Source organism: Chrysemys picta, chromosome 12 (assembly GCF_011386835.1).
Source record: "Chrysemys picta bellii isolate R12L10 chromosome 12, ASM1138683v2, whole genome shotgun sequence".
In the NCBI taxonomy this organism is placed as follows: Eukaryota; Metazoa; Chordata; order Testudines; family Emydidae; genus Chrysemys; species Chrysemys picta.
Genome location: NC_088802.1, coordinates 27,550,120 through 27,572,411, shown reverse-complemented (window position 1 = coordinate 27,572,411; position 22,292 = coordinate 27,550,120). Strand labels below are relative to the sequence as shown.

General features: G+C 47.0%; 1 protein-coding gene across 1 annotated transcript in view; it reads left to right on the top strand.

Moving 5' to 3' along the window:
- LOC112060783 (zinc finger protein 271-like) overlaps positions 1–22,292 on the top strand; it is a 37,193-nt gene that overhangs the window by 2,607 nt on the left and 12,294 nt on the right. The window contains 4 exon segments of the mRNA XM_065562975.1: positions 2,874–2,974; positions 4,191–4,545; positions 4,547–5,023; positions 20,491–20,591. Coding sequence (XP_065419047.1) covers positions 2,914–2,974; positions 4,191–4,545; positions 4,547–5,023; positions 20,491–20,591 — 994 coding nt within the window. The 5' untranslated portion in view covers positions 2,874–2,913.

The window sequence follows — 22,292 nt, the reverse complement described above, 5'->3', positions numbered from 1 at the left end:
CGGAAGAATCCCATGCACAGCTACAGACTAGGGACTGAATGGCTAGGCAGCAGTTCTGCAGAAAAGGACCTAGAGATTACAGTGGATGAGAAGCTGGATCTGAGTCAACGGTGTGCCCTTGTTACAAAGCCTGGCTGGGATGATTTAGTTGGGGATTGGTCCTGCTTTGAGCAGGGGGTTGGACTAGATGACCCCCTGAGGTCCCTTCTAATCCTGATATTCTATGAAGAATAGATAATTGATATGAGTTAATGTAACAGAGATCTTGGAGATTTGTATTGTTCTGTATTTGTATTGTTCTGCTTGGCCTCCATGCATCTGGAGGGGCTTCCAAAGTAGAGCACAGCAGTATGGCATGCACACAAACAATGGCCTGCACTAATTCAATTCACATTCAATTTAGTACACTTTGAAAGAGGACTCCAAAATTTGCACCAAATAGGCAGTTAGAATGCTTTACGAGTTTGCACCATAGGTGCACAGGCCTTTTCCATCTGCACTAAATTGAGGTAGCGCAGACTAACACCCCCAAACCTCCAAGAAGACAAGCCCCAGAGATAGCCCCTGCCTGCCAATAGAGTGGGGGCAGAGTGAAGGCAGCTGACTTCAGCACTGTTACTGAGCATGCTCAGTCCATGTGAGCATGTTCAGTACAAGCCAAACAGCAAATCTAGAGGGCAAGTGACCCTGCATGCAGTATTTTGCATTCAGGACATGCCTGGAATATCTGATATCCAAGCTTAATGTGTAAAACTGCTGGCTACATTCCTATGAGAGTCTTGGTGAATTAATAAACCTGTTGATTAGTAACTATCCTCATCTGAGAAGTGTCGTCACATGTCACCGGTGTGGTGCTCTGCTCTGTTCAATGATGATAACAGTTGGCTGTGTGCGTGTGTTCCCTCTGTGTGCTGATCGCTGACACAGCAGACCCCGAGAGAAGCCCCAATGACCACAGACTCCAATAAGGTACGAAGGCACCCGGCCAGGTTTATTGTCAAACAAAACACAGTCTCTAGCTCCCCGGATCAGATGTCTACAGTTCTGCTAGTACATATGTACTCCCTGACAATGGACCGGCTCAGTCAGTGGCAGGACTTACCACTGCCCCCTAGGCCAGACAGAGACAACTACACAAGGGTGCATTCTTATACAGAGGTACAAACAAGTTACACATCACTCCTGACGCATTGAGGTCCCACCCCTCTACATGTTAGGGTGCTGCCTCTCTCCTGGTACATGTTGGTTCAAACAAGTCTATCCATCATATTATCCTTTTGACCCTGTCTTTAGGATGGGCCAGCCTGCTCCTCATTAGCTCTGTGGAATGTGTTCGTACCAGAATGTTCTGGTGCCGTCCTGGCACATATTCATCCTACTAGTACTTGATACCTTTTATATATGTGTATACGTGCAATTAGAAGCCTTCTTCTTGCCAACTTCTGTGAGCAGGGCCTGCCTCTGGCTCACAGCTTTGCTTTATGTTAGCAAAGTCTTGACCATTACTTTAGTTCAGGCCTCAGGCCTCATACCAGGCCTCTGATCCCAAGGGTTTATGTTTCAGGGCCTCATCTTACTACAAGAAGTACTGTCCAGGGTAAAAGTAAACCTGAGAAAAACCTAGCATTGAAATTAGTGAACTTATGCTCTTGGGTTCTGGTCTGACCTCTGCCATTTGCCTGCTGGGTAACCTTGGGCAAGTCACTTCACTGCTCTGTGCCTCAGTTTCCCCATCTGTAAAATGGGGATAATGATCCTGCCCTCTTTTAAAAGTACGTTGACATCTACTGATGAAAAGTGCTAGACAAAAGCTAGGCATTACTATCATGATGAATAATGATTTCCCTTTCTTAGGGTTTTGAAAATCTCACTCAGCACCTACATATCTTTAAAATTATGGCCTTATGTTCTTGGCCAAGAGGGGAGGTAATTTTTATTCATGCACTTCAAACCTATTTGTATTGGTTTGTTGCCCTAATATCCATTTAAATCCAAACACTTGGCAGAAAAGATCAATTTGTTAAACATTCAATGCCCCCTTCTTAAATGGTTTTGCTATCCTGGTACAAAGCACAACTTTGCCAGGATAGCTGTGTTCACATTAGGAGCGCTTTGTTGGTCTAGCACAGTGGTTCTCAACCAGGGGTAACATGTACCCCTGGGGTACTTAGAGGTCTTCCAGGGGGTATATCAATTCATCTAGATACTTGCCTAGTTTTACAACAGGCTACATAAAAAGCACTAGCGAAGTCAGTACAAATTAAAATTTCATACAGACAATGACTTGTTTATACTGCTCTATATACTGTATGTTGAAATATAAGTAAAATATTTATATTCCAATTGACTTATTTTATAATTATATGGTAAAAATGAGAAAGTCAGCAATTTTGCAGTATCAGTGTGCTGTGAAACTTTTATATTTTTATGTCTGATTTAGTAAGCAAGTAGTTTTTAAGTGAAGTGAAACTTAGGGGTACACAAGACAAATCAGACTCCCAAAAGGGGTACAGTACTCTGGAAAGGTTGAGAATCATTGGTCTAGCAGACCAGTATTCCTACATTGGCAAAGCACTCCTAGTGTAGATTTTAGCCATAGGTGCTTCTGAAAATGTTAAACTTGGGGCAAGTTATCTAGACTGACTGAGTTTAAAATATCTCACTTTAGTATAATAGTGTGTCACTGTGTATAATTCTTCAATGATGAATGTTTGTCTGTATTATTTTCCCAACAGAGTTGTTAATAGTTCAATTTCCACAGTACGAGAGTGTCCAGAAACTGGTTTAGAAATGGTTTGGGTTTAAAAACATGGAATATTTTTGCAGCAAGTATTCCCTAATAGTGATACCTATTTTCACCATTTTCCCCCCAGCACAGGATTTTCCATTCCCAAACCTGACGTGATCTTTCTGATGGAGCAAGTGTGGGTCCAAGTCTCCAAGGAAAGGGACAGCCTGATCAGTGCTGACACAAGTGAGGATTTGGTGAAACGGACTCCAAAACCATCATTGAGTGAAAGGAACAGCTGGGATTCCCACAAAGGGCTTGTGAGCTCCCCAGCTTCTAGCTCATCTTGCCCGAGACAGGATGGCCCCCAACAGGTGTCATATCCTCTTGGCAGATGTCACTCATTGCTTCCCACCCACCCTGATGGACACCTGTAGCTCTTTCCCCCTGAGTGTTTGGATGGGATGTGGAAGCAGAATCGACCTCCTTTTCTCTTTCCTCTGGGGAAGGGTTTGGGGGATTCAGCTCCTGATATTTCAATCTCCCCAGCAGTTACTTTGGTTCCCCCCGTCAAGGCTGCTTCCCCACTTTGAACTTTAGGGTACAAATGTGGGGGCCTGCATGAAAACTTCTAAGCTTAACTACCAGCTTAGATCTGGTCCACTGCCACCACTCCCAAAATGCTAATTCCCTTCCCTGGGTAGCCTTGAGAGACACTTCACCAATTCCCTGGTGAATACAGATCCAAACCCCTTGGATCTTAAAACAAGGAGAAATTAACCATCCCCCTCCTTTCTCCACCCAACTCCTGGTGGATCAAGATCCAACCCCCTTGGATCTTAAAAACAAGGAAAAATCAATCAGGTTCTTAAAAAGAAGGCTTTTAATTAAAGAAAAAGGTAAAAATCATCTCTGTAAAATCAGGATGGAAACTAACTTTACAGGGTAATCAAACTTAAAGAGCCCAGAGGAATCCCCTCTAGCCTTAGGTTCAAAGTTACAGCAAACAGAGACAAACACTCTAGCAAAAGGTATATTTACAAGTTGAGAAAACAAAGATAAAAACTAACACGCCTTGCCTGGCTGTTTACTTACAAGTTTGAAATATGAGAGACTTGTTCAGAAAGATTTGGAGAGCCTGGTTTGATGTCTGGTCCCTCTCAGTCCCAAGAGCGAACAACCCCCAAAACAAAGAGCACAAACAAAAGCCTTCCCCCCACCAAGATTTGAAAGTATCTTGTCCCCTTATTGGTCCTTTGGGTCAGGTGTCAGCCAGGTTAACTGAGCTTCTTAACCCTTTATAGGTAAAAGGATTTTGGAGTCTCTGACCAGGAGGGATTTTACAGTACTGTACACAGGAGGGCTGTTACCCTTCCCTTTATAATTATGACACCCCCTTTCTGAGGTTCCCTGTCCCCTAGCACAGGGACTGACTCCTGTCTGGATTCTCTCTCTGTCCCAGCAGGTGATGGGACGGTGAGTGAAAACGAGGAGGAGAATCCTCAGCAGGAAGGTCCTGAACAGGTGGAACCATATGGGACAGTTTTGGGACTATCCAAGGAGAACATTTCCCAGAGATCTGGGAGGGGAGACACCTGTGAGAGTCAGAGCAGGCCAGAGAGACAGCAGAGAAACCAGCCAAGGAAAATGAAAGGTAAATCCACTCCTGTTGGGGGAGATTTCACGGAATTCATTGATACCACAGTTCAGCAGAGAATCAGTATGGGAGCAAAATCTCACACATGCCACATCTGTGGAAAAACCTACAGGTCGAGCTCATCCTTTACTAAACATTGGAAACTCCACACAGGAGAGAAACTGTGGGAAAAGCTTCATTCAGAGTTCGCACCTTATGCAACACCAGAGAATCCACACCGGCGAGAAACCCTACAATTGCATTGACTGTGGGAAAAGCTTCAGTGACAGCTCGCACCTTATTAAACACCAGAGAACCCACATGGGACAGAAGCCCTATAAATGCCCCAAATGCGGGAAAAGCTTCTGTGACAGTTCAACTCTCACTAAACACTGGAGAATCCACACAGGAGAGAAGCCCTACAAATGCCCCGACTGCAGGAAAAGCTTTGGTCGGAGCTCAGACCTCATTATCCACCAAAGAATCCATACGGGAGAGCGGCCCTATAAATGCTGTGACTGTGGGAAAAGCTTCACAGATCGATCAACCTTTATTAAACATCAGCGAATCCACACAGGAGAGAAACCGTATAAGTGCCCCAAGTGTGGGAAAAGTTTCAGTGACAACTCAGCCTTTATTCGGCATCAGAGAATCCACACGTGAGAGAGCCTTGTGCCAACGAAGGCTTGGCAAAAGGAATAAAACCACTGCCATTTGCCACGGATCTCAGACAGCCAGGCAAGGCTGGAGTGGTCCTCTCATGAGGGCACACAACTGCTTTATTAAAGCAGACAACGAAATTATTTCCTGGAATGGAGCAAAGCAAGAGGCTGAGATAAGTTTCCCATGCTGCGATGGGATCTGATTATTACTTCTCAAGAAGCCTAGAACATCCTCTCTTCCAGGCATATACTCTGCTGCTGCTGTCCACCAACCTTCTTCATCTTAATTAGTTTTGACTTCTGATTTATTTCTGATAGTGTTTTAATTAATTAAATTAATTAGAGTGCTTAGAGGAGGAGGAATGCTGTTTTTCACGCGGCTTGCATTTAGAGATTGGGCAAGCGGGGGGCCCACTACTCATGGATTCAGCATACTCCGATCCGGTTCCAACACGGGACACGAAGGATGCATGGCCTCCTTTGTTAAGTAGACTTTTTAATGGTAGTCCCTGTGATTTTTTGTTCTAATGGGAAGGAAGTGCAAATCCCTCACATGCCCTTCCCCTAGGTAGATCAAACAGCTCGTGTGCCTGTTCATGACAGGGAACAGAGTCCTGCATGTGTTTAAAACCTGAAAAATGTTTCATAATAAATCCACAGGACTTACATTAAAGTCTGTAGCAAAACTATACTAATGATGAGAACTAATTAAACTAACACCACTATAGAACTATTTACAGGATTAATATTGAAAGCCTGGCTAACCATTAGCAAAACTATAGGGAGCTCCAACTCTCTCCAAGTGCGGTGAGAAGAAACTGAGATGGAGGTGGTGGATGTGTGCCTTTTATGCCCCAGCTGGGCACAAGGGATGAGGAATGCAGGTATTGCTTAGTGTTACTGCTGGCAAAAGTCTCAGATTCTAGTGCATTGGGTGCACGCGCACCTAAAGTGGAGTGTGCGTGTGCACGGTTACTCGAAGGAGAAGGGATATTTCTCTCGCTCTCTCTTTTTTCCCTTGCTTTTTTCCTCTGATCAGGAGTCAAGGATTGAGTATCCTGGATCATTCCTCCAGCTCCCTCCATGGTGATCTGGAGCCAGGACTGAGCAGCTGCTGCTCCCCAGCGGGGTCTGTGCTGGGTAGAGACCTTCATTAAACCCCCTACTTGCCCAGCCCAGGGAGGACTTTCTGCAGTGGCTGGAACCAGACCCTGAGGCAGCCCCAGGCTCTGCTGACACCAGCTCCTGAGACAGTTGATTGAGAGAGAACTCAGTGAAAGTGCTGGAGGTGGGCAGGCAAGTAATTCCCCTGCATAAGTGGCCTCTCCTCACCCACCACGTGTCTGTGAGTTCCAGAACTGCCACTTTTATTGTACACTCACTCTGTATAGCCTCAGATCTCACAGCCCTGCAGAATTTGCTCACTTGGTAACACAGTTCTTGTGCCTCTCACTAGCATATTAACAACCAAGAAGGCACAACACCTTGCTCTTTGCTCAGATCCAGCAGGCATCTGGTGGGGGAGCAAACCTCCACAGGTGGGGGGGGGGGGGGGGGGGCTCAGACACAGGGAAGAAGTGGGGAAGAAGGAGCAGAGGTGATTCAGAAGGTTTTCTCTCAGAGTGTGTGTGTGTGTGTGTGCGCGTGCGTGTTAAGGTGACCAGACAGAAAGTGTGAAAAATTGGGACGGGGGGTGGGGGGTAATAGGAGCCTATATAAGAAAAAGACCCAAAAATCGGGACTAGCCCTATAAAATCGGGACATCTGGTCACCCTCGTGCGTGTGTGTGTGTTGGGGGTTTTATGAATGGAAGGGTGAAAATTAACATGGAGACAGAGGAAAAGGAGGGAGGTGATGGGAGAGACAGCCTGAAATGTGTGAGATTTAACCATTCCTGCAGTCATGGAAATCACTGAGTGCAGGTTTTATTCTTTGTTTAAAAGTCTAACCAATCTTCGGCATGGCCAGATAAGCCATGGAGCACCCTCCAATTCTGCAACGACAGTTAAATCTATGCTAGGGTAATATTAATAATAATAATGATGAATAATTAATAATAATTAATAATCAACAGCAGCATTTAAGTATTGTCATAGATGCATTTGCCCTATACAGGAACATCAGGTCTTACAGGACGTGAATGTCACTGACAAGGTTGGGGAGGTAATATCTTTTATTGGACCAACTTCTGTTAGTGAGAAAAACGAGCTTTTGAACCACATGGAGAAAACTTGTCTCTCTCTCACCAACAGAAGTTGGTCCAATAAAAGATATCACACACACCCCCACCTTGTCTCTCTAATATCCTGGGACTGACACAGCTACTACTACACTACATCCCACAATGGTATTCCACAAACATTTCCACACACACTGGTTTTGTTGTAACACCTGTTTCTCCTTGCAATGTTGGGGCTCTCAGTGTTTTGGCTAATTTTAATCAAGGGTCCAGCTACATGAAGAGGGGGATCCTCAACATTCAGCATTTTTAGGAATAGTTTTGCTTCCATATTTCCTGGGTTTTTTTAAATGATAAATCTCTGTCTAACATACCCATCACTTCATAATAGCTTAAAAAGGACATCCAGGCGAGAAAAGACCCTTCAGATTTCATTCAGAAAAGAAGACCTTTCTGTCCCTAGTGAGAGCACTTTCTCCTTCCCATCAGCATTTTATTTATTAGTATAATTAAACAGTGTCGTAGAGCTGTGATTAGAGATTAATCAAACACATACCTTTGGCCAAATCCTGATGTTTTCACCCTAATCCTGACAGCTTCTGAAACCTTGTTTAGACAAACCAGCGAGATAATGCACCACTAATTTTCAAAGGTGATCTACAAAAGAAAAGAAATTGCTTTTGTGACCATTTTATACTGGCTTCTTGATGATGAATAAGAAAGGCCTGAAAGTTATGTTATTTCCTTTTACATTAGAAAATCCAATCCTTTTTAAAAAGCAAATGGAAAACAGGAGAACTGCTAGGTTTAGGACATCCAAGAGATGTAGCAAACAAAACCAAACTAAAAAAAATATGCAGATATTTTATTGAGGGGAAAAAAACAAGAATCTTTCAGGCACTCTCTGAAAGAACAATCAAGTGCCCATGTCTAATTATTGTTTCCTTGTCTGGTGCCCTTGAAGAAATTGCTATTTTAATGCTGGACTATATGTCTGTCATTGAAACTGATGGAAAATAATTGAAACTTGATGGAGAATATAGCTCTCGATGTGGCTAACTTTTGTCAGTGTTCAAAGCAAAGGTCCCAGGTGATGCCAAGAGGGAGACAGAGGTGATGAGCAGGCATAGCTCCCAGAGAAGCTAATGGGAGCAGTGCATGCTCAGAACATCTGGCAGTCAGGACAAATAAAGTCAAACACCTTCAGACATATTTTCCAAACTGGCCACTGATTTTGGGGGCATCAGTGTTTTGGCACATAATTTGAACTGGATTTTCAGAGGGGTTGAACTCCCATTGGCTTCCATTGTAGTGGTAGGTGATTTCAGCACATCTGAAATCAGGTCCAATGCATCCTGAGCTGACAACTCAAAAAATCCAGGCACCCCAAATCAGTGGCCATTTCCAATTTCTATTGTTCTTACCAGTGCACCGAATTGCAGATTTCATCACAACCCAACAGCCTTCACTCTGACCTGGAATGAATGATAGTCTTTTATCTTAAAATATAAAGACAACCTGTGGTGGGGTGTACAAACCTCACACTGGGCCTGAAGGGGTAACAGGATAATACTAGGCCCAGGTAACCCTGCCCCTCCAGGCCTGCACAGGGTTGCCAACTTGCTACTTTCTGAAAACTGGACCCCCCCACCCTGCCTTTTCCCCTGAGGCTCTGCCCCCTCTCCCACCTCTTCCCAAGGCCCTGCCCCTGCTCCGCATCTTTCCCTGAGGCCCTGCCTGCACTCGCTCCTCTTTCCCCTCCCCCATCGCTCACTGCTGTCCCCCTTTCCTCTTCCTCCTCCCTCAATCCTCTCCACCTCCCACCCACTCAGCTGGGCTCCCTCTGCTCCGGGACAGGAACAGGAGCTGCAGCCTGACATGGAGCCTGGCTGCCGGCAGGTAGGAGGTGGTCCCATTGAGCAGGGGCTGGCACAGGTTGATGACCCAGTGCCTCCCCCCACCTCTGGTAACTGTACATCTGACTGGACACTGCTAGGTCACCAGACACCTGGCAACCCTATGCAGAGCATGCTCCAATTGGAGAGGAAGTTTAGAATGGAGCCAGTGCCACTCAGCCCAGATGGGGAAGGCTGGGGTGGAAGACAGACCTATCCTGAGGGGTCCTGAACATGGGTGCCGAAGAAGCCTCACTGTGAGGAAGTCGTCTGCCTGCTGAGCCTGGCTGGGGCTGAAGGTTTAGTTGTCTTTCCTTTTCTTTGCTATCTAGGGCCATGTTTACCCTTCAAAATTACATCAACCTAACATACGCCGGCACACAGCCACCGCAGTTGTTAAATCACTTGTCAGCGGTACACGTCCTCATTGGATCGCTTGTATTGGTTGTCAGGGTGGGGCATTGTGGGACAGCTCCTGAAAGCCAGTAACAGTCGACACGAGCAAAGCAGTGTCTAAACTGACACTGTGTCAACCTCAATTACATCGACCATGTCTCAACGCCACTCGGGGAAGTGATGTTACTAAAGTGGGCCTAGAGAGGCACTTATATCAGCGGGAGCCAGATTTAGGTGAAGACACTTTCACACCTAGGTCAACACCAGGCAGCTTACATCGACCTAACCCTGTAGCGTAGGCCAGGTCTTATATTGGACTTGGAGACTTTGCGGGGAAACGGAGGGTAGGAAGTGACCTAGGAGGGCAATAGCTCCAGGGTACTCCAGAATGCTCGACTTTGTGGTCTCTCGTAAGGCCCTGGGTCAAAGCCTGGTGGAGCAGGAGGGCTCCGGCTCAGCTACTAACTACTCTCATTGCAGAAGGGCATAACCCTCTAGTAAGGAGAGTAAGGACATTGAAAACCCTTAGGTTAGGATAAGCCACAAATAAGGATTAGAAACTGGATGGAAGGCCCTTCCTGCTGGGATGCAAGAGACTGGAATCAGGGTGTGCTAACTATTAGGACTCTACTCCACAATCTAAAATCCCTTTTGGAAAAGACTCACAAAACCGCTCACACATAAACAACACACACTGATTAGCCTGTTGTATGAATCGTAGAATCATAGAATATCAGGGTTGGAAGGGACCTCAAGAGGTCATCTAGTCCAACCCCCTGCTCAAAGCAGGACCAATTCCCAACTAAATCATCCCAGCCAGGGCTTTGTCAAGCCGGGCCTTAAAAACCTCCAAGGAAGGAGACTCCACCACCTCCCTAGGTAACGCATTCCAGTGCTTCACCACCCTCCTAGTGAAATAGTGTTTCCGAATATCCAACCTGGATCTCTCCCACTGCAACTTGAGACCATTGCTCCTTGTTCTGTCATCTGCCACCACTGAGAACAGCCGAGCTCCATCCTCTTTGGAACCCCCCTTCAGGTAGTTGAAGGCTGCTATCAAATCCCCCCTCATTCTTCTCTTCTGCAGACTAAATAATCCCAGTTCCCTCACCCTCTCCTCATAAGTCATGTGCTCCAGACCCCTAATCATTTTTGTTGCCCTCTGCTGGACTCTTTCCAATTTTTCCACATCCTTCTTGTAGTGTGGGGCCCAAAACTGGACACAGTATTCCAGATGAGGCCTCACCAATGTCAAATAAAGGGGAACGATCACGTTCCTCGATCTGCTGGCAATGCCCCTACTTATACAGCCTAAAATGCCGTTAGCCTTCTTGGCAACAAGAGCACATTGTTGACTCATATCCAGCTTCTCGTCCACTGTGACCCCTAGGTCCTTTTCTGCAGAACTGCTGCCCAGCCATTCAGTCCCTAGTCTGTAGCAGTGCATGGGATTCTTCCGTCCTAAGTGCAGGACTCTGCACTTATCCTTGTTGAACCTCATCAGGTTTTTTTTGGCCCAATCCTCTAATTTGTCTAGGTCCCTCTGTATCCAATCCCTACCCTCTAGTGTATCTACCACACCTCCTAGTTTAGTGTCATCTGCAAACTTGCTGAGAGTGCAGTCCACACCATCCTCCTGATCATTAATAAAGATATTAAACAAAACCGGCCCCAGGACCGACCCTTGGGGCACTCCGCTTGAAACTGGCTGCCAACTAGACATGGAGCCATTGATCACTACCCGTTGAGCCCAACGATCTAGCCAGTTTTCTATCCACCTTACAGTCCATTCATCCAGCCCATACTTCTTTAACTTGGCGGCAAGAATACTGTGGGAGACCGTATCAAAAGCTTTACTAAAGTCAAGGAATAACACATCCACTGCTTTCCCTTCATCCACAGAGCCAGTTATCTTATCATAGAAGGCAATTAGGTTAGTCAGGCACGACTTCCCCTTGGTGAATCCATGCTGACTGTTCCTGATCACTTTCCTCTCCTCTAAGTGTTTCATAATTGATTCCTTGAGGACCTGCTCCATGATTTTTCTAGGGACTGAGGTGAGGCTGACTGGCCTGTAGTTCCCCGGATCCTCCTCCTTCCCTTTTTTTTGTGAGTCCATATTCACTTTAAATCCAAACAAATATATTGTAAGTTACTTAAAGTATCTCTTCTGCAGGAGGCACATGTATATTCATTCCTGTTCTAAAGATGTTATCACTTTGTGCCGCATTCCTCATTTTACATATAGGGTTAGCGCCATATCTCTAAAATCAGAGTGAACTATGTAAGTATATGCTCTGTAACCAAAAAAAAAAAACCCACCAGGGAAATGTACAGCTAAGGCACAGAGCTGAGTGAATAATGGATTTTTCGGTGTGGGTGATGAATTGAAAACTAAAAAAGAAAAAAATGTGTCAAATAAAGAACTCAAAAATGTTTCATTTTGAATCGACCAAAATATTTCAAATAAACTTAAAAAAAATGGTTTTTTTTTAACAACTTTTTTCTTAAGTTTTCCATTTTGATTCAGGTGTCTTTCCAATTTGTGTGTGTTTGGGTTTGTTTGGTTTTTTTAATTGGCCAAATTTGGTATCAAAACATCATTTTGAATAAAAAAATCAAAATGAAACATTCTGATTCTTTCAAAAATGTATTTTTCAACTCAGGGCCGGCTCTAGGTTTTTTGCCGCCCCAAGCAAAAAAGATTTTGGCTGTCCCCCCGTCCCAGCCCTGGGCTCCTCACCGGACCCCCCTGCTGCCCCAGCTCTAGGCTCCCTCATTCCCCCCCATCATTGCCCCACACACAAACCTCCTGCCACCTCAGCCCTGGGCTCTCTCCCCCCCCCACCTGCACCCTCCTTCCGCCGCAGCCCTGGGTCACTGGTAACTCCCTCCCACGGCAGGTCATTCAGCAGGAATTTTAGATGTGCACAGAACACAGACAGGATTGGTTCCCATATGGTTACAGAACTGCAGTAAAGTGGAACAATTTTCAGCTTGTGTGACTGGAGGATATCTGGATGCATATTATAAGACTGTCCTACATATAGGGTTACCATATTTCAGCAAGCAAAAAAGAGGACGGGAGGAGCCCCGCCCTAGCCCCGCCCCTGCCCCTCCCACTTCCCGCCCCCCCAGAACCCCCAACCCTCCCCCCGTTCCTTGTCCCCTGACTGCCCCCTCCTGGGACCCCTGCCCCTAACTGCCCCCCAGGACTCCACTCCCTATCTAAGCCTCCCTGCCTCTTGTCCCCTGACTGCCCCAACCCTTATCCACACCCCCACCCCCAGACAGACCCCTGGGACTCCCACGCCCCATCCAACCACTCCCCACCCCCTGACAGCCCCCCCCAGAACTCCCAACCCATCTAAACCCCTCTGCTCCCTGTCCCCTGACTGCTCCGATCCCTCTCCGCACTCCTGCCCCCTGACAGCCGCCCCCAGAACTCCCAACCCATCTAAACCCCTCTGCTCCTTGTCCCCTGACTGCTCCGATCCCTCTCCCCACTCCTGCCCCCTGACAGCTCCCCCCCAGAACTCCCAGTCCCCCACCCCCCCCGCTCCTTGTCCCCTGACTGCCCCCTCCTGGGACCCCTGCTCCTAACTGCCCTCCAGAACCGCACCCCCTACCTAAGACTCCCTGTTCCTTGTCCCCTGACTGCCCCCTCCTGGGACCCCTGCTCCTAACTGCCCTCCAGAACCCCACCCCCTACCTAAGACTCCCTGTTCCTTGTCCCCTAACTGCCCCCTCCTAAGACCCCCCCCAACTGCCCCCCAGGACCCTACCCCCTACCTGTACCCTGACTGCCCAAAACTTTCTCCACTCCCCCCCAAAAGCCCCCCCCCCGTTTCTTGACTGCCCCCTCCAGAACCTCCCTGCCCCTTCTCCTGCCCCCTGGCCCCCTTACCCTGCTGCTCAGAACAGGGTGTTGGGCTCTGTGCGAGCCGGACACGTGGCTAAGCTCCCCAGCACAACAAAACCCGGTCCCTGGCCCTGCACAGTGCTGCCGGAGCGGGCTGCAGGGGAGAGCTGCCCTTGTATCAGCACAAAGTGCTCTCGCTCCCGTTTTGCTACGCTGCATGGCAGAAACCACTCCCAGTTGCAAAAGGGGAGGGCTGCACTTTGTGCTGATACACTTGCTCAGAATGCAGGGCGGATCCGGCTCCTCTACAGCTGCTCCGGAGTCCAGCCCGGGACTTTCCTGCAGCCCTCCCAGCCGCTCACTCTGCTCTGCCGGGGGAGGGGGGAAATCCCGGACATTGTGAGTGCTTTACAAATTCCCCCCGGACGCTATTTTTAGCACAAAAAGGAGGACATGTCCGGGTAAATCCGGACGAATGGTAACCCTACCTACATAAATGAAGAAAAGTTGAGGTGCCTTTATTATTCTTTTGTTCCTCTCTTTCTTTCTATGGGGAATTTGCCGATGCAATATCACTGTCTTCCTTTTAAACAAACAAACAAACAAACAAACAAACAAACAAACAAAAAAGGCAATGGCAGTTGAAAATAGCAATTCCAGTCCTAATAACCACTGGGAAGCATTTCTTGCTCAATTTTATCCTACTTTTTCTACAGCAAGTTACAGTGGATCAGTATATTTGATTTGGGAGAAATGAAGTAGCAGCTGCCCAAACTGAGCTTGAGCACTCCTGAATTTTGAGGTGTTCAAATCTGGAAGGCAGGTGCTGGGGGTGGGGGGAGGCTGTGGCTCTGCGGGGGAGCATGGCAGCATGTATGCAGCAGTGTGTCTGGCGCTGCGTGGAGCCAGACACGCTGGTCTGAGTGGCACAGTAAGGGGGCTGGGGGGTTGGATGGGGTGGAGGTTTGGGGGGGGCAGTCAGGGGCAGGGAGAAGGGGGGTTAGATGGGTCAGAGGTTGGGGGGGGCAGTCAGGGGACAGCTAGCGGTTGGATAGGCATGGGAGTCCCGGGGGTTTGTCAGGGGACAGGTAAAGGGTGGAGTCCTAGAGGGGAAGTTGGGGGGGGGTCTCAGGAGGGGGCAGTTGGGGACAAGGAGAAGGGAAGTTTAGATAGGGGGTGGGATCCTGGGGGGCAGTTAGGGGCAGGGGTCCCGGGAGGGGGTGATCAGGGGACAGGAGGGGTTGGATGGGTTGGGGTTTCTGTGGGGGGGCAGTCGGAGGGAGTGGATGGGGGCAGGGTGGGGCTACCCTCCCTCCCCATGGAGTGTCCTATTTTTTGAATGTTAAAATATAGTATCCCTACCTTCACAGTGCAGCTCTCCATTCACTGCAGCATGAGGTCTCTGCTACCTCACTCCCTCCCCCTCTTTCCTGTTGGTAGTGGCCAAGGGAATGCTGGGAAATGTAGGTCCCTACTCCCTGCTCCAGGGCTGGCTGTATAGGCAGGGCGCTAACCAAGAAACTACAGCTCTCAGGGCCCCCTGTTGGTTCTCAGCTTCCATGCTGGATCCCTGCCGCCCCTGCAAATGGGCTGCCCCAAGCACGTGCTTGCTTTGCTGGTGCCTAGAGCCGCCCCTGTTTCAACTGCAACCATTAGCCGAGTTGAATTTGACAAATGGTGTCAGGGCCCGCAAAACGCATTTTTTCAACAAAAATAAAATGAATTGAAAAAAGTTTGCCCAACTCTACTAAAACATTGGCAAACAGCCTCCCAAAAGAAATATCAAATCTTATGTCTACGTTGCACAGAGCATATGCCCAGTGCCACAGCTCAATAATGTGACTACACAGAAATTACAGCCTTACTGCCCAAGTTTCGTATCACTTTTCAAATGTACACTTCATTGCACTGAAAATTATCAACCAACACCCCAAATTCAAACTCTTGCCATTTATTTTCTTTTTTAATAACCTTCATTTTGTTGCCTGCCCAGAACTGGGCCCCGAGATGGCAAACAGGGTTTGTTGCCCGGTGTGCTTGGCACTAATAAAGACACTGAGGGGAGAAAGCAAGCCAAGTTTATTTCAGAGCTCTGAAATGGCACTAGGAGACCAGCATGTCTCAAATCAAGTGCCGCACATATAAATAAAATTTTCCCTTTTATATTCCAAGCAGTTTCTGTGTAAGCCTTTGTTCTGTTACTCCCTCTTACCCCTCCCACCCCTCCCTTCTGTAGCAGTTACAATTAGAAAAGTTCCCATTCGTCTGCTTATCTTTTGGCCTTGCAAGGCCTGTTTACAGCAGCTGCCTGCTAGAAAAGCTGACCCTTACATTTCTGCTTCAGCATGTAAGCAGTTAGCATAAAAGTAGGTGAGAGTTCACAAGATGGAGTCACTGTGGTTCAGATAGGCCCACAGCAGAAGAGCTTCATCGGCACTTTTGGCCTTCCACTCTCCCGAGTTACCTGGTAGCTATGCCTAGTGACACCAACAATTTCACTGACGGAGAATGACAGAAAGAAGGAAATACGTGATCCCTTGAACAGACCAAGAATGGTCGGAGAGGGCACCGCATACACAGCATAGGAGGAGGGGACATGTGCATCTTGCACATCATAATCAGTTTTGCAAAGGACCGCATAGTCCACAGTTGAGCCTGGGAAAGGAGAATTCACTTAGTGACTCTCTCATCCTGAATGGAAGTCTCCCTTCCCATCCCTAATCGCCCATCCATAGAGACTGAGAGAAAGATGCTTGGACCAGATTCCATGCTCCCTCCAGTGACGTGTCCCCACTTTTCCTCAGGACCTGAATTGATCTCCCCTACTTACTTAGAGCTGTTTACTGTTGGATGGGCTGCCCAAAAGTTACAGAAAGTGGAGAAAGCTAGGCCCTGGGCCAACCACCTCTGCAGCCCCTGCTGATAATATGGAAAGGGACTGGAGTTTCACTAATAAGATCTATGATAGCTCTCAAGGAAAAATTTGGAATGCTAGTGATGGTTGGGAATGCAGAGACCTTGCAAATTCTCTTCCATAGATGAGCAGAGCTCAGGGTTCAGTGACAAAGTAGGAGTTTTCTGTGATATTTTTATGATGTCTATGCATGCCTCAGTTTCCCTCTGTGCTTTGCATTGCTACCCAGTTGGTGCAAAAGGGCAGCTCAGAAGACAGGAGGTGAGCATGTTGGGTGGAATGAATGGGTCATTAAAGAACAGGTTGAAATCGACTATCACTGGAGGATCTGGAGCGACAATGAGAGCTCCAAAGACTACACAATTGATACCAATAGCATAGGAAAACTCCAGCAGGCACAATATGAGAACAAAGGAGAAAGGTGCCAGGTGGCAGGGGCTGTCTTTTGGAGAGACGCAGGGATCTCACCTTGGACTGACAAAGAGACAGAGGGACGAGGAGGAATAGATTCCCCAGCAGCATGGCTGGCTGATTGAGCTGGCATGGCTGGGATGGGTAAGGCTTAAATTTCGCCTCTCTCTGCTAACCTAAGGACTTTCCAATCCTGTGTTCCAGATGACTGATAACCCCTATCCTGTTTGGAAGAGGCTGCCTGGCATCATTGCGAATACTTGCTGAGGTGCATCAGTCCCTGAAGAGTGTAAAAAACTTTAGCTCAGTTGGACTCACTGTGGAGAGAGCATTGTGTGAAGCAGGAGTGTTGGAGCCCAGTGGCTCAGTCTCGGAGACATTAGGCCACGTGACCTACCCTTAAGATTCTGCCACACAGAAGGGGCTGTCACGGACCTATCTTCTAGGTCCGTGACAGCTTCCGATAGCAACCTCTGTCTATGTGCAGCACAGAGATAATGGCCTGAGTGTGTGAAAGTGTAAGTCAGCTTACTGCCCAGAGATTGTTTAAAGCTGGTTCCCAAACTTTTTACTAAGGCGACACACCAACTGCATTCTCTTTCTGTGCGACCCACCGTTACATATATACATCCTTCTCTCCAGCACCATAATCCTAATCCTGGACTGGGGTTGAGGGGAAGACCCAGGAGTGTTGGAGAGCAAGCCCCTCCCTCATTCACTCTACAGTAGTGGCTCCTGTCCCATGGGGCTGAGTCCTGGCTCCCACTACGAGTGTTGCAACCTTGCGCACAAGTGCCACTTAGGTTTGGCCAAAGATGGACGGGCGACCAGGCCAAATTTGAGCTTGTGGTGTTGCAACCTGGTGCATGGGATTGCAATGCCCAGAATGGGAAGCCAGGCGCAGCCCTGTGGGACAGGAGCTGGTGCTGTGGAGTGAGTGCAAGGATGGCTTGCTCTTCAATCCTCCCCCACTTCCTGGGGCCTTCCTTCTGTATCATGCAGGGAGGAGTGTATGTTTACCAGGGCCTAGTGATGAATTAATCTGGTCTTGCATGTGGCGACCCATCTAGAACCTTCCTACAGCCCACTGGTGGATTGGGACCCACTGTTTGGGAAACAACTGGCTTAAAGAACACCTGACATCACATGGAATTGTCAGCATCTCTGACATGGAGAAATGGATAGAATCACTAACATTAAGAGGTAGAATACTACAGAGTGTCTAATATTTTAGCTAAAGTGAGTGGCACTAGATATTTTGGATTAGAAATGCACTTGGAGAAGTGAAAAAAGCAGCTTTAAATCACTAAGTCTGATACTTGGGGGTGGTGACAGACAGTAGACGTGTGTGTATATAGGGGGAAAGAAGACCTGGGGATAGCCTATGGATTTGTCTACATGGGAAAAGTGTACCAGTTATATCAGTATAATTATAATAGCAGTTATACTGATAGCTCCCTGTGTGGACACTCTATTTTCAGAATCAGAGTGGGGTTTTTTTGCTTTATCTTAAACACCTTCCAAAGTGACAAACTACATCAAAAAGGGGCACTCTTATTCTGGAATAAGAATGGCCCCATTTGGGGGGCCAGGGCGGATTATAGTGGTCTAACTAGATAGGTTTAAATTAACACCTCATTTTATTCTGGTGTTTGTCTAGTTGGGAAAGTTAAATACGCCAATCCCATTGCAATTTGGGATTGCAAATTTGGATTTATGACCCTAATGCCCCTTGGTTCTTTAGACAGTCCAACTCAAACTGACTTTGAAGTAAGGAATTATTGATATTGTTTCCATTTCTAATACTAGAATGTGTGGCTGAACCATCACATGCAGGCTTGATTGGCAGTTTCATAAGGACTTGAAATAAAGGATCCATAGTTATTAAAACTGGTAATGAAATCAGTTTTCCCAGAAAAAAATAATCTAGAACAGGCTGATTATTGTATTGAATTAATTGGATTGATTATTACTTTCAATAAACTCTAAATATTGTCTGTTAAAATCTTACATTTTGCCCCCCCCTCGCCCCCCCAGAACTATCTTTATTTTATTTTCTGTATTTTCTAACTTATCCTTGACAGTTCTCTACTTAAGAAAATGGGTACATTCAGGAGAAGCAATGGGCTTGTTCAGGTTTGAAATGAACTGGACTCTGGAGACAGAGTTGGGATGATGGTTTATTTGTGGTTTTCTTCCTTTATGAATCCAAAAGTTAACTTCTGCGTTAGGGGTGTATATATACATTGTTATTAATTTATCTGGAGTCTAAAAAACCTGGATTTGGTATGAAACTAAATAACAAAAGATTCAATCATAGAGTTAATTTCTGCTTGCATGAGTTAGTTGTAATGACAAGTAGGAAAAAGCAGAACTACCCCATAAATGAAGACCCTGGATTTTAAAACTCAGTTCACTTGATCTAAATTGGACTATATAGGAATCATTGAAGTTAGAGATGGAAAAACTCTGTTCAAGCCCATCCTGTCTGTCTGCCTTAGAAAAGTAGGCTTGTTCCATGTTGTCAGTTCCATGGGTTGGCTGCAGTCTTCAGGTTATGGATTCAGCATCAGAGTCCACCCCGATCCCATCCCTTGCAGCAGAAAATTGTGGTCCAGAATCCAAACTACATAAAAAAACAAATAAAGGAAGTGTCCAGCCCTTCTGGCTGCAAAGAGAACATTTAAATTGTGCTTAACCATGTCTGTGGATATTGTACATGGGGAATAATGAAATGTCAGTGGGGCAACTGGTTCCTGTTGGTGTTGCTGGGTTAGGAAACTAGGACTTCAAACAACTGTCATCTCCCTCTCCTCTGCAACGAGGAGACTTCCCACGAGTTCCAAAATCATCCACTGACTGTCCACACTAAAACCCAAATCACTTCCCAATCTTTCCCCTGGGGAGGCTGTCCCCCAGCGCCACAGATCTTATTGACAGAACATTTCCCCTACCCTCATTAGATTAAAATCTGCTAGGCACCAATGTGATGGTGGTAGTGGGGAACCCTCAAGAATGAAGTGTCCAGGGAGGTGGGGCAGTGTTATAGCTTCAATTTTCTATTAGGCAAAAATCCTTTGATCTCAGGATTTGGTTTTAGGGTTGCCAAGCTGAAGCCTCCCTTCATTTTGCTGCCCCATAGAAATTCCACCTGGAAGTTGGTCTCACTTCCGGATTCGGAGGTGCTTGCACCTGTTTGTGTCTCGGTCCGGACAAGGTTTCAAGAGGGGTGGTTTCTATTTTATGGGGAACTGAATACAGCAGAACCTCAGAGTTAGGAACCCCTCAGGAAGGGAGTTTGTTGGTAACTCTGAGATGTTCCTAACTTTGAACAAAACGTTATAGCTGTTCTTTCCAAAGTTTACAACTGAACATTGGCTTAATGCAGTTTTGAAACTTTACTATGCAGAAGAAAAATGCTACTTTCCCTTTTTTTTTAAAATAGTTTACGTTTAACACAGTACTGTCCTGTATTTGTTTGTTTGTCTCTGTTGCTGCTTGATTGCCTACTTCCAGTTCCAAATGAGGTGTGTGGTTACCGGTCAGTTCCTAACTCTGGTGTTGGTAACTGTGAGGTTCTACTGTAGAGTAGGGGAAAGGAGGGGCTAGCTCCTGCCACCAGAGGGCTCTGATTATTGCTAAGGGAGGTCGGGATGCCGCTCGCTTGCTCTCTCTCTGCTCAGCATGTAAATGGCTGAGCTTCCTGGGTCATTCGCTATGCACCGGCAGCACTGCTGTTGCCGCCTGGCTTTTGATCTGTTGCTCCCCCAGCAGGGTCTGTGCGGAGAAAGACCTGCATTAATCTCCCTCTGTGCCCACCCCGGGGGGACCTTCTGCGGGTGGCTGGAACCAGCCCCTGGGGCAGCCCCGGGTTCTGCCGACACCAGCCCCTGAGCCGGAGCTTGCAGGTGAAGGGAGAGACTCGGGGGAAAGGGCTGGGGCCGGGCAGCGAAGTGACTCTGCACTAAGGGAGGCTCAGATCTCTTGTGGCTGCATCTGCAGGGCAGATCTGAGCTAACAGTAATAAAGCCCCTGCTTTGGTTGGCCATCAGCTGCTGCCAGAGCTTTGCTCCGGGAGCTAAACGCAGAGGATTGGGGGGGGAGTTTCAGCGTGACCATGAAACGGTGGCTGGGGGGGGTTTCCCCTTTTGTCTCTCTGGGGCAGGGTTCGTGTAGTGTGGAAAACTGCTCTCTGACTTAATTTGCTTCTTAGGGTGCTCAGTAACATCTGCCTTCACCCTACCCTTACTTGGCCTCAGATTCTGTGGACTAGTTTTTACAGGGGTTAAAAAGGGGCAAAGGGGGTGAATTGGAGGTGGCCAGGATCTGAGCAGGGGGTGGAAATTGACTGACTGGTCAGGAGGGTGAAGCCACTGGAGGCAGGGTTAGGATAGGGGCTGAAGGGCAAAATCAGGGATGGGTGGGGGGGAAAGAGATGGTGTTACCCTCTGGCAGTGCCTCACCCCTGAGTTTAACAGAGGGCAAAACACAGACAGGGGCAGAGGGGTAACAGTTACCCCGGTGGACTGAGACACCAGTGTTTGGCAAAAAATAGGGTGGGGGGGGGGGCTGAGGGGCTTTTTTATTTCCCCTCCCACAGGACAGTACCTCTCCTCATGGGCTTCCCAGGTCTGGATTTGTAAAGATGCAGGCATCCGAATGCCTAGTCACTGCAACTCCTCTTTGTCTGATGTAACCTACTGAGGTGCTTCAGGAGACTTGATTCAGTGAAATATTTTATGTACACCCCCTTATAATCAAAGAATCCCTTATCAGTGTATCTGACTGCATAGAGTCTCTCAGCAGTTCACCAATTTGTGTTATCTGCTGCTGGGATGCATTTCATTGTGCTATTTAAATTATATTTTAATAACAAATACTCATTGAAAATATGCATAAGTTAGTACTTGCTAGTAGTTTTAGCAATGACATCTGGGTTTCTAGTATTGCACTGGCTATGTTTTTTTTTACTGTGATTTCTAATTTGGAATTTTTAATTCTAACTTTTTCTTCTGTACTAGAAGATGGTTAAGGTGAGAGGTAGCAAATAAGAACAACCTTATGTATCAGTAACTGCTACTGCTACTAGAATTTACTACCCAAATTCCAGTAGCAGATTAGGGCAGATAGCAGTTTAATATTAGTAACTACTACTGGTAGCAAATTAAGACAGAGAGCAGTTTTTAACAGTACACTAGAATCTGTAAATCTGCGAGCCCAGCGCCCCCCAAGCCTGGCACTCCAGGTGGTCACCTGGGTTGCCTGCCCCTAAATCCAGCCCTGCGCAGAGGTGGATAATAAAAGAAATGAGGGGAAGGGAAAGAGAGCATGAAATCTGGTAGATCTAACCATCTCTGTACAGTTAGGGAAATACAGGGAAGAGAAGTGTGCGTGTATGTGTGTGTTGTTTCTTCTTTTAAAAATCTACCCTCGTTACTGCTCTCCCTTCCCCTGGAGATAATCCACAGAGATGATTTTATGTCCCCAAGGACAAGGACATGTTTGTTCCGTCAGACATGGTGGGTTTAAAAGGACTTAGGGCAGGTCTACACTACTGCATAAATTGATCTCACTTAACGTCGCTCAGGGGTGTGAAAAAGACACACCCC